This window comes from Cheilinus undulatus, linkage group 8, assembly GCF_018320785.1.
Source record: "Cheilinus undulatus linkage group 8, ASM1832078v1, whole genome shotgun sequence".
In the NCBI taxonomy this organism is placed as follows: domain Eukaryota; kingdom Metazoa; phylum Chordata; class Actinopteri; order Labriformes; family Labridae; genus Cheilinus; species Cheilinus undulatus.
In genome coordinates, this window is record NC_054872.1 from 17,316,916 (window position 1) to 17,329,789 (window position 12,874).

The following is a 12,874-nucleotide window of genomic DNA, read 5'->3' on the forward strand; positions in this document are numbered from 1 at the left end:
TAATCAATTTAAATGTATGTTTTTGACAGACATTTACCACGTTCTTTGTGAGGGGTTGGGGGGTCTTCGCCTTTTTACAAATATAAACTGCACAAATAGTTGCAAATATATAACCACTGCCCTACAGCACTACTTATTCCATAATTTCAGTTTTGAGTGAACAATATTAGGATACGTTATGCGCTCATATGGCCTGCATTGTTTCTTAACACAAACCTTTTTACAAATATAAACTGCACAAATAGTTGCAAATATATAACCACTGCCCTACAGCACTACTTATTCCATAATTTCAGTTTTGAGTGAACAATATTAGGATACGTTATGCGCTCATATGGCCTGCATTGTTTCTTAACACAAACCTCAAATCTCAGCCCATGTAGAGGATATGGTAAATCATTGTAGAGACAGTTCATCTGCTCCCTTCTCTTCCTTGTAATGCTCATAGGTGCAGTGGAAGCCCCGCCCTCCTCGGATATGACGCCAGCCAATGGTAAGCCAACGTGCTCCGGGGAGGGACGTCACATCATCACTAGCAGCCGTTGTGGTGGGACTACCGTGCTGCTTCTCTGCTTGGCTTTCAGTCTCTACGGCTGCAGCACCTCCTGTTTTTGTGTTTGTAAGAGACACCACTTGAACAGCACCGCTGGATAAATGAAACCGAGGAATTTTCCTGTTGCTTAAGTGGGAAGAGAAAAGGATAAGTTTCTCAGCTGAAGAGACATGTTTTTAACGGGAGGAGAGAGACTACCGGCCGGGCTGTCTTCACTTCCAACAAGCGTTAGAGCTACTTTGATGCAGCCGCTTAGCTAACAAGCTAACTGGAAATGTTTTCAGAAACTAGCCAGATTGTTAGCGTGCTAGCTAGCTAAACCTGGGGGATACGCTGTTTAGATTGAGTAAATAGTTGAAATTCCTCCTTTAATCGTCGATGTATTAAGCGAAAGAAGAATGGAGACATCTTGAATTAGGTATGTTGGATGTTTAAAGCTCCACTGTCTTCTTTGTTGCTAATTTCCAGCAGGGACAATAAGTAACTGACCAGGCAACAAGTCTGGCACACTAATGCTTTAACGATACACAAGTTAGTTCTCATGATGTGTAATGTTGATGTCTATTATAGCGGGTTTCTGATTGACTAAACATGAATGTTTTGCGGTAAAAATTAGCGTTCTCAGCAAAGTAAACATGGTACTCCTTAGAAAGTGGGGTCCCACTTTAACGTTAGATCCCTATTTTTAGGTGATCCGGGCCACTCTGTTGTATAGGAGAACTGACGCTTGTGAGTGGATTCAACTATTGACGAGGAGACTAGGTGGATGAACATTACAAGTCGCCCACATGCTTTGGATCAGTTCCCGGACTTGTGAAAGGCATCTGAAGCAGAAGGTGGGAGACGTGAGCGCACAGCCCTTGCAGCCCGGGGGAAGATGGCGGAGCGATCCCACAGGAGGTGGTGAAACCAAAACTTGGGCACTCCTTGGATTTATCGCCAGACATCTTATCTCAGATCTTAGGACACATGCAGGCCAAAAAACGGTACTTAACCCTGTTCTCCGCCGGCGCGTGTCTCATCCTGTTGTTTTTCTTTGGGGGGATACAAGTACCGCTGTCCAGACGGGGTCCCAGCCGGCGTGATGACCGCAGCCTCTCAGGGGCGCGGTGGCGTCGCTTCCCGGGGTCCCTGCAGCCTTTCAGCTCCTGGGAGCAAGACCAGAGCGATGATCACAATGAGCACATATCTCCAAGGCAGAAGAGGGACGCTAACTCAGGTGTTTACACTGGAAAACGCTGCAGGATGGAGTCCTGCTTTGACTTCTCCCTGTGTGAGAGGAATGGATTTAAAGTGTATGTCTATCCCCAGCAGAAAGGGGAGAAGATGTCAGAGAGTTATCAGAACATATTGTCCTCTATTGAAGGATCCAGGTTTTATACACCTGATCCAGGGCAGGCGTGCCTGTTTGTCCTGAGTTTGGACACTCTGGACCGGGACCAGCTTTCACCCCAGTATGTCCACAACTTGAAAGCAAAAGTCCAGAGCCTTCCTCTGTGGAATGGGGGAAAAAACCACATCATCTTTAACTTATACTCTGGCACCTGGCCAGACTACACAGAGGACCTTGGATTTGACATCGGGCTTGCAATGTTGGCCAAGGCAAGCATCAGCACAGAAAACTTTAGGCCCAACTTTGACGTTTCTATCCCTCTTTTCTCTAAAGACCACCCAAGGACAGGAGGGGAAAGGGGCTACCTAAAACATAACACTATTCCCCCTTATAGGAAGTACATGCTTGTCTTTAAGGGGAAGAGGTACCTAACTGGAATAGGTTCAGACACTAGGAATGCTTTATATCATGTTCATAATGCAGAGGATGTGGTTCTTCTCACTACCTGCAAGCATGGGAAGGACTGGCAGAAGCACAAGGATGCACGCTGTGACAAAGACAACACAGAGTATGACAAGTAAGTGTTATGTGGAGAACTTTTCCAGCATGAGTGTGTCTCTGTTTTTGTTCACTGACTTTATACAGCTGCTGTCATAGTTTGGGTTTGTTTCTTTTACTCTGTCTTGTTTTTCTCACTAATGCTGCTTATGACAGTGTAGCATTACCCTTAACAGCTCCAAGATAAATGTTACTGTCTTCAGTATATTGAGTGACAATTTGTTTCCTCCTCAGATTTAACCAATCCTACAAAAATCATTCATAACACTGATAGATGCAGTATTTGACAGATTGCACATCATCTATTGTTTCATAGGAATCTAAAGTGTGGGATGGCCCTTACATAACATCCCAACTTCCCTGAGTTTATGCAGAATAATGAGAAAATTTTTAAAGCAAAATATTTTTTCTGGGACTGCCTTGATCCCTCTCTTCCCTGATTAAATGTCATTTTATTCAGCCCATCTGATTTATTCAATACCAGGGTGGAGAATGGCAATTTGACTTTTAAACAGTCCTTGAATCATACAATTTTGTTTAACAAATTAAACATCATGAGGCACAGATAAGTAGATTTGCTTAAATGTCAGCCACAAGAGCCACTTTATTAATGTAATTCAATTGATATTCCCATCTGTCCATACAGCCGGCTGTTCAGCAGTGCATAAATCTGCTCCTCTTCCTCTGAACCTTTCCTCCATCCTGTAATTGTATTTGCAGACTTGATCCTTGCATATAGAAATTGTCAGTAGTGTATAAAAATGCACACACTAAAACTTAATTCGCATGATGCACTCATATAACCAATTTGTGGAAACTGATGGAAGAATTTGAAAATTATATAATCCTGACAATCCCGTCTCTGTAGTTACACTGCATCCCTGAAGAAGGCAATATTGCACACACTCACTGGTTTAAAGAGGTGCTCTGTGATCATCATCCAGTCCTGTGTTCTGTGCCCAAATCTGATGAGCAAACTGGTGCCTGTCTCCCTGCTTTGGCCAACAGGATTCATTTCGTGTCCCCTCAGACTGTGCTGTGTTGTTACTGGTGACTGTGTGGCGCTGGGTGTTTGACTGTGGCTCTTTGGAGTGGATTAGTAGGGACAATGCGCTGGTGCCAGTAAGGGGAAGCCACTCTGGCCCCTGTTTGCTCAGTCATTTCCCAGACAAACCCAACTGCATGAGCCAGGAATGCCCCGGCCCCAACCCGTGTCCTGCGTGACCCCTTAATGTTTGGGGCCTGCTGTCACTGACCCCCATGTCAACTCTTTACCTTGTTGTTAGTTGTCAAGTTTAGAGGGACGATTTCATTGTAGGGTTGCTCCAGTGCTATGCACATGATTCAGTATAAAGCTCAATATCACATGACAGCAAAAAATATATTAATTAAAAAAAATCAGCTCTGCACTATACTCAAAAGCAGCCTGCATACCATGGAGAGTTGTGCTGCCTGCATGGTCATAAATGCTTCCACTGGCCACTATAGTTTCAAAAGCAGTTTGAAAGAAGTGATGTTTTATTTGTATCATATGAGAAAATTAACAGCAATACAGCTGTTACACCAAAAAACGAGTAAAGTTAATAACATACCCTGAATAAAACAGTTTTCACAACACTAAAGAAGACATAGCACAGCTGGAGAGGCTGAGAGCTGAATTTCAGGAAACATAAATGTAAGCTTTGCATTTTTCTCTGTTTTTAAAAATACTGATACCTTCATTGTCCATTGTTGATGAGGATCAAACAAATAGGAATGAATGATAAAACACCTGAATTGTATCAGTTTGGCATTAAAATGTTTCAGTCACTGTTTTCAAATGCAGGTATTCCAAAACCAGATAGCAGGAACCCCCTACTGTCCCTAGAAGCAGTTAAAGTATATAACAGCATGCTATTATGCCTCTCCTAACACTTACATAGGAGTGACTGAAAAGGACACGGTGGCCTTAAAAAACATAATATTCATTATAGTTATTTAGGTTAGAAGCAGAAGCAAAGATTTCTAAAGATATAGACTGTATAGCACCACAGGGACGGAGTGCATATAGAAGGAATGTTTTTGCTGGCAGGTAAAAAACATGAACCATGGAAAGCACAACCAAACAAACTCAGACGCAACACAGAAATACATAAGATACAAAAATACACTAAAGGTAAACTAAAGGCCAGACCATCGTTAAAGGACATCTTCAGACATCTAGTAAAAGTTAAGTACTCCATAGTTGATCATTTTTAAGATTTAGTTATGTAATGACTTGACTTTTTTATCCTGTTGGATTTGGCCTTTGGTAATCTAAATCTTCTGTCAGAGGGTCGGAGCTCAAATTCAGTATGAAGAGAATGCTCATAACACTGTATGATGTCTTGGGCCTTGTAACCCTCTTGTCAAAAGTTATAGATTGATCAGGTATTTTCATGTGTTTAAAAGGTTTTATGTGAGCCCAGCCTTATAAATATTCAAATATACAATCTTACCAGGAATCTCTCTGGTATTCTATATCGGTAAATTTGCAGTACTCATTATCTAAATCTGAACATCTGTTTTTGTTTGGGGAACGTGCAGAAGTTTGTTCTGAAACCAGACAGCAATGTGATTACCCCAGCTACAAGCGAGAGGTGTCTCTACACTTGTTCTAATTTGTACCATATCACCCTGTGTAATGTGTTTTGCCTAGCATTGATCCCCAGAGGATCCTTGTGTTTGTGGCGGCCTGTGTAGGTGGGTATCAGCTTAAGAGGTTCATCCGTTTACTCAGCAGAGTCACATTCTCTCTATCGCTCTTAAGACATGAGCTATCTGCTCTCTGCCCCTCGCTGCCAAGTGCTTCCAGCGAGTGATTTCTCACAGTGAGACAGGTGGCATCGGAGCCATAACCCAAAGGAAAAATTAATCCCCCTGTCATTAAGTACCATTGGGGGGGAGACGAGCTTTGGGTATCTCTCTAGCCCTCGCCAGCTTAGTTTCATTGCATGGCTACAGTATGTCTAATGGTTCTCAGTCAGTACATCCTCTGTAAGCCACACCACTATCAGTCAACACGCTTTGGCATGATCCCCAGTGCACCACAGAATTTTGCTTGAATTAAAAGAAATTAATTCACTGTTCCCCAGAGTGCCAACTTCCAGCAAAGTCTGTGCTTAAGTTAAATCAAAAATGGTTACAGAAATGCCTGTATCTTAAAAGTAAAGAGGGAATAGTCATTTTAGGTGTAACGTTTTTCTCCCAGAAGCCCATTATCAGAGCAACATTTTGTTTTGAGTGAGACTTGACCCATTTAGCAACATGTAACCATACATGTCTTTTTTCTCTAAATGATCACAGCTTACGTTTTGATCCAGCTAGCTAAAACACAACCTGAAATAGTCACACTTTTAGCTTGTAAGAATCTCAAACTGAAAAGAATCTGGATAGGTAACTGTACAGTTCACAGCAAAAAAACAACTTCAGCTTTATGAGATCACACTTCTAAAGTGAGATTTGTGCACGTTTACGTCATAATATTAAGTAGGCTACACTTGAATGCACTGGTAAAGATTCTCAAATGTATTGTGTGTCTTTCTACTTTGCAGCAAGTGAAAGTTCAATATATAAGTCTGCCAAGACACTAACAACACACCAAGTTTTAAATGGTTCTGGAAACTATTGATGATTTCAGACATTAGTTTCCATGGTTTTATAACAGGCACACTTTCCCCGGTTTGTGTACGTAAGAGGGAAAGTGAAAGGTGCACCTCTGGGCCAGTAATACATTTTTCATGAGAAGTTTGTTCGTAACAGACCTGTTAAAAATATCTCTCAGTGAGCTGAGATTTTAAAGAATACAGCTCAAGTCCATGGGGACTCCTCTCTTATATCCTACTATCTTTAAAATGGGCATGTGCATTAATAGCCTTTTCTCACATGTCATCTACACTTGACTTCAAGTTTCAGATCTGTTGTTTGTAAAAACTGTGGCAGACTAGAATGAATGCTGTTTAGAAACATACCTAGATTTCATGTATTTAACTGAGAGTTTGACAATATTATTGCCTTTATACTGTTTAATTTCAAGGACAAGTTAATAAATAATGTCCCTTTTTTTACAATTTTTCTGCTAAGGAGAGTAATATAATGACCCTCTTGATATAAAGGGGATATGGACCACAATACATTTATTCACGTTTTTTTTATTTGAAATGAGTACACTATAAACATCTTAATATTTTCCCATAAAGAAATAACAAAAACAAAGAACTAAGCATAATACACATACACTAGATGACACATAGACATTTTTAAACCAGCCCAGCTGCACAAAGTCAATATGTACATAAAAAACAACATATAAATAAACTATTTATTTTGAAAACCTTAAATAAAAATGCTCCTGAAATGAAGTAACATAAGGAAGATTAGATGGCAATTCCCCAATTAGACTAAACACTTCAAATCAATAATCGGGCATGTCATTGTCAGTGGTTCTTATTGCAAACACTTCATTTTTACTGAGCACTTTGTATGGCATCTTTTATGTAGACTACGCATCAACATAAACTACATTGTTATAAATAATATTGTCTTTCTCTACATGAGGGGGTCAACTGACTATCAGTCTGAACGATTATTAAGGGGATATTTGGCGTTTGGCTGGTGGGATATTTGGCGTTTATTTTACCAATAGTTTGTAAGATTGATTAATCAAAAAGTGTGTTACTTACTGTGTCTCCCCATCTGGCTTTATTTTTACTCTCCCTCGGTCTCACCAAATGTCTCAGTTGCAACATAACCTGATTCGCTAGATGTCACACTAGCACCAGCCAGTCAGCATTTCAGCCTGGGTGCCACTGACACAGTGAGCATATGGCATCACTTCCTGTTTGGCTACTGTGTTGCTATGTGCAGTTTCTCATACTGATATAGGCAGGACTAAATTGTTTGTTTTCCTTTTTTTATAATGCAATTTTACATTTTGTACATCATATAAACCCATATCAGTTCCAAGTATCAGTTATCCGTCTCACAAACTCCAAATACAGTACTTAGTATTAGCATCAACCCTGAAAAAGATAGATCAACCCCTACTCTCTATCTTCTTTGTAAATATATGAATATATTTTAAAAACTCTGTATTGGCCAGCCCTACTTGAGCTGCTGGGTGTCAGATGTAATCAGTGTGAATAATCCTCAATAGAATGGTTTGGCACAGTAATATTTTTACATGGGTCCTTGGTCTGTGCACACAGGGGGCAGATTTTACAAAATAAACTTTTCTTGCTGTATTAGGTTTTATTAATTATTTGCCTTCTTGGCTCTAGCACCAGCACAGTAGACCATCACAATCTAATTCTCACAAGAGGGTTTTTTTATGATTCTGTTGGGAGTTTAAGTTGGGTGGGGTTTGCCTTTTGAGGGAGAACTCCAAATGGTTAACATTACACTCTGACAGAACTGATTCATCAGTCCCCAAAAGCTGAATTATTTTCAGTCTGTAATCATACCCAGACCTGCTGCATGTTCCCAGCCTGGCACCCGGCTGTGCAGGGCTTTCCAAAGGGGTGAGACTCAAAGGGGCCAAATATGTGGGTGGGACAGTAGTCAAGGAGGCTGGTTGCCAAGGAGATCAATATTTGTTTTCGGGTTGACTTTCAACTTCCCAAATTAACAGTGCCTCTGACTTGCACTATACTGTCAGCAGCACACTAGCTGTATAAAGCTGCATATTTCAAAATAATATTGTTGCTTCTGCTGTAAAAATCTCACTGGAGTAAGTAGATGTTTGCCAAGTGAATTGATAAAGACCATATCTAGACTTTTGTTTTGTTGTTTAAAATCGGTCTCATATCTGCATGATCCTTTTGCAAAGACCTTAATTCAAATTTTAGTTTTTATTTTCAGGCCAAATGCTGGTTTGCACAATCTGTAGGCACTGCTGGGTTCTCTTTACAGGTTGTCGTGTGTACTGGTCCTGTTCTAAACCTCTATGGGTCAGACAGTACAGTCTGCGGTCTAACTGGGTGGAAGTAATAGTTTCTGTGCCTGGCTGTGGCCCTTTGTGCAATAAATCCCTCTTATCCTCTCCCACTGACAACAAGGAAGTTGTGACAGGCTGAATGCAGCCTCTCACCATAATTACCATGTAATGGCCATGTCATTTTTGTGCAATAGTTCAGACATCCTTCTCCAGATGTTGGCTTGGAATTTGTATGAGTTATTTATGTGCAGCATGCTCACATGTGTGGTCTGTTCAAAGTACGTACTGTTGCTGAGTTGCACAATACCATGTCTGATTGTAGTGGTTTTATTCTTCTGTTTTACTTTCGATATTTTGGTGTTCTTTTTTTATTAGGGGTGCCTGATATTATTAGCATGGTATTAATACCAGCAGATAGTAGATTTAAGTTAACTATCGGTATTGTAAGCTATAAACATTTCTGGCAGTAATAGTAACGGAGATATTGGCCTTGTGTACTAATAACTTTGTTGTTTTAGGCAGGATGAACGGATCTGCTTCAGTTAAAGTATTTTTCTTTTTTCATCCCCATTCCTTCAGCTTTAAAGTGTGCTTTAAGGAATTGAGTATAAGGTCTGAACTACTTTTGGACCTTTTAGGTATCAACTAAAATGTATTTGTTTATATCGTATGTAGGATGTTGGCAGAAATCCAGTATTGGGCATCCTCCTTTTTATTGTAAATTGTTGAACTTTCAAGGTCTTTCATTGCCTAGAATATACACTTAAACTGCAGCCAAGAACCCTGTTAGCTTTTGGTTTCTTCTGTTGTAGTTTTTAGTTTCTCTTGGTGAAAAGATTGGCATCTTTCCAGATGTCTTTGTTTTTTTTTAACTGAGAAGAAGCTTAGGGTTGCTGGACTCTTAGTGCTGTAATGAATGTGTACTGTACATGTGTAACAGACTTCCCAATGTGTTTTTCATGTTTACAGCAGCATGAGTACGTTGTATTTCTTTACCTGTCATGTCCCTGCTGTTTCCAGCCACTGGGTCAACTTTGTGCCTTCCACTTCACCATTCTCTGTCCCTCTGACATCTGCACTCAGCCACTGTGTACAAGCCTGTAATACAGCCAAAGGAGAGCAGGAAAGATACTGCAGGAGGCAGGTCAGATGCAATTTTAACCTCAAACTGAAAGCCCTCTCACAGCTTGTTTCCAATTAAGAGGCCCTGCCAAGCGAGGGAGTACGAGAGGGATGGAGTGAGAGATGAGGGGAGCGGGAGAGACAGAAGAGTGGGAGAAAAACAGAGAGAGTGTGTTAGAAGGAAAAATAGAACAACAAAGAGAGAGAGCACAGTTAGAGTCTTAAGAGAGTGAAAAACAAGGAGAAAGTAAAAGCAAGAGAGATGCTGAAAAGAGGAAAAACACATGTCAGCCGTCCAGCAGTGCGAGGTGAGTGTGATAGCTGGCTGGGTGCTGACGCTGGTCTGCTAGGTGTATTTATAGACTCGCAGGATTTTAATCCTCAGTATTGGCCAAAGCCCCTAGCAGAGGGCTGCTAGCCAACTTGATGCAGGCTTTACAGAGCTTGGGGAAAATGATAATCGTTAGGGGAGGATGTCGATCTTTGATTTCCTGCATATTTACTTTAAATGGCTGTTTTCACTCCTGTCTGCTATTTTAAGACACTAGACTGGCAGCTAGGTTTTTCTTCCCAAAAAAAATTCTTTCAGTGTACTTGTGTAAAGTATTTTTTATTTTGCAACTTCAGTTTAGCTTCCAAACATTTGGATGTATAAAAGTCTGCAGTCCTGTTTCTGTTGAGAGTGTCACAGGTCAAATAGAAGCATCACAATTTGCCATTCAAGATCCAAAAACTTTTTGACTAGAATTTACTAGAATTATAGACTAATGTTTAGCAATCCAAGTCCTGATGTTACATTGAAATATTTCAAGCGCTTCCTCTAACATAAATTATCTTTAGGGTACCACGTATAGCTGTTTCCAAAGAACTACCACTGGCAGCAAGCAGAGTAATCAAATGCTTTTGTCACTTTGTATCTACAGATAAAAGTTAGAACATGATTCACATACTGAAACGTCCAACAAACGCTTCCATGCATGCACCTTCTGTGGTTGTGTGAAAGGGAATAACTAGGGCAAACTCTGTTTTTATATTCTAGAAACTGTGACAAGTAAAAACATCAAACCAGCCAAGCATCTGTTATCCACTACAGCTTTTTTTATCAGGCAGCTTTGTGGGAAAAACAGGTTTGTTGGCTTTTTGCTGAGTCTCTTTCATAGAATTGTTTTGAACTAGGTAGAGGAGTTAATAGAAAGTGGAAGAAAAACTATGATTAAAAACCTGGCCTAAATAAGTGCGATGTTGGTAAAGAGTAAGTGAATGACAAGAGCTAGACTCCATGAACTTGTAAAGATGGCCCAGTTGTGCGCAGTGACAACAGCTGGCTTGATATGTGTCTAAGTTTAGCTGCCTTTGGCAGGACTGGAAAATAACAGACATGGGAGGTTTTGATTGAGTTTTAATGAGTTGTGTTATTGCACAATAAAAAGTTTGTGGTTGGGATATTAAATTTTTATAGTTAGTATCTTCTTAGTTAAAAACCAGTTGTCTGTTGTAGCCCAGTAAATCATTGAAAGTGTCCCAGAAGTATCTGAGTGCAGTATTGATGTGTTCCTAAAGAATGAAATTTTACGGGGCAGTAGTGGTGGCCCACCCTGACTTTTTTGTTTTTGCACTTTTGACAGTATTCATTAGTATGTTGTATAAAGACACTCAAATAACATAACTTGCCTTTTGAAATGTTCCACTTGCTGTCCTACAATCATATCAAGTGAGCTGCATGTGTGAAGGCTTATTGTTGACAAGGCTTTATATGTGCAGGAGTGAAGGATAAAATTAGCCACAGAAAACTGCAGAAAATGTTTAGATGACTGGATATGAAGCTTAAACTTTTTTTAACACAGTGCATTGCACCACTACAGATGCATTTGCAGGAGGAGCTTGCCTGTGAATGTCGCCTGGGTTCACCAATAGCTCCAATCTGCTCTGCAGACATACTTTGTTGTATAATAATATGCCTGGGTGGCCCACAAATGTATTATCCATGTGTGGGAAACTCTGGATTGTAAGATGGTGCCATCTCTTACTGTAAACCCTTCTTCACCAGTCATCTGTTTTCCTCTTATGCAAGGCTTTTTTAGTGATTTTCTAACAGAAAAAGCAACATTGTAGCCACTTTAGTGACTAAGGTTTATGAAAAATTTCCTTTTTCTTCTAGTGGCCACTCTTTGTAAATCAGCTCTGCCAGGAAACCACCTACACTTGGCTCTGCTGGTAAGTGCTGAATGATACAGCATGCCGCCAAGGAGACTGGTAAACCACAAAACCACTCAGCACCGATTATAGGTTTCCTCCTCTTCCACAGAGGCCTGTATGACACTTACCTGACCGCACAATCATCTCGAAAGATGGTCAATTTTTTTAATACAGTTTCAGATGTGATTTCCCAGGCCATTTGGTGTATGAAAGTGAAAGCTTGGGTTGTAGAGCAAGTGAGGGTGACTCAGAAGGGTTGGTAGCAGCTCTGTTTGCTGAGTAAACTAAAATCTCTCCTATGGCTTCCTGTTTCCTGAAATTGCATCAGTCTTTCAGCTTGGTCTTGGCCTTTCAATGGACGTTTGACCATCACTTTGGTCCATTAGTAACCTAACAGTTCATTTTTTCCCCCATTGTCTTTATAGATGAGACAAGATTAGCTTAAGGCACCTACTGCCATTTTGCTGTTTCTCTTGATGACAATTCACAGTTGCCTTTCGGACTAACAGTACTGATGTGGCAGCTGACCAACATTTGACACTCTATGCCCCCTTTGGACATTGTGTTGTCAGTCTAACTTATGGCTCTAATTTTTCCATGGGCTGTGTGTTTCCACATGCCTGGTGTCTAAAGCTTGGCACAGAAATGCTGCACTGTAAGCTACTAAGAGAGAGAGTTGGGATCATTTAAGAATTTTATGTAGATATAAGAGTTAAATGCTTGAAATATGCCTTTACTGCAGTAAAAGAAGTTGTAAGCTCTCAGTTTCAAATTGCACAGAATAAATCAACTATAAGACATGCATAGTGGACCCATCTGCGGATGAACACTGTGCGAGTGGGATTTATTTGGCCTATAAGTCTAATGGTCCATAGACGTGTGTTGAGGGGTTAAGGGGCTGAACTAGATGGATGTTGCAGAGTTTTCCACACAGCCAGAGGATTATAAACTGCTCATATTTAGAGCTCACCGAAAGTGATAGCTACGGAAACAAATACAGGGAAAAAGATAACTAAGCAGCCAGGCTATCGCATGGCCGGCATTGTTGTTCTACATAACTGCTCCACGTCATGTAAAAATTACTAAACTGACTCTGACATCCAAGTGGAGCCAGAGGCATGTGGGGCTGACCTCTTGAGTTACAGCTCATTCTGTTTAC

The 12,874-nt window shown here is 40.5% G+C and overlaps 1 protein-coding gene across 2 annotated transcripts in view; it reads left to right on the forward strand.

Annotated features, from left to right (window-relative positions):
* The first annotated feature begins 552 nt into the window (after positions 1 to 552).
* LOC121513315 (exostosin-1-like) overlaps positions 553 to 12,874 on the forward strand; it is a 69,340-nt gene continuing 57,018 nt past the window's right edge. Inside the window, exons 1-2 of one of the 2 annotated variants that reach the window (XM_041792978.1) lie at positions 553 to 971; positions 1,243 to 2,463. In XM_041792978.1, coding sequence (XP_041648912.1) covers positions 1,523 to 2,463 — 941 coding nt within the window. In that variant the 5' untranslated portion in view covers positions 553 to 971; positions 1,243 to 1,522. Of the gene's footprint in view, positions 2,464 to 12,874 lie in introns of both variants that reach the window. The other variant, XM_041792977.1, reaches the window with a different exon arrangement.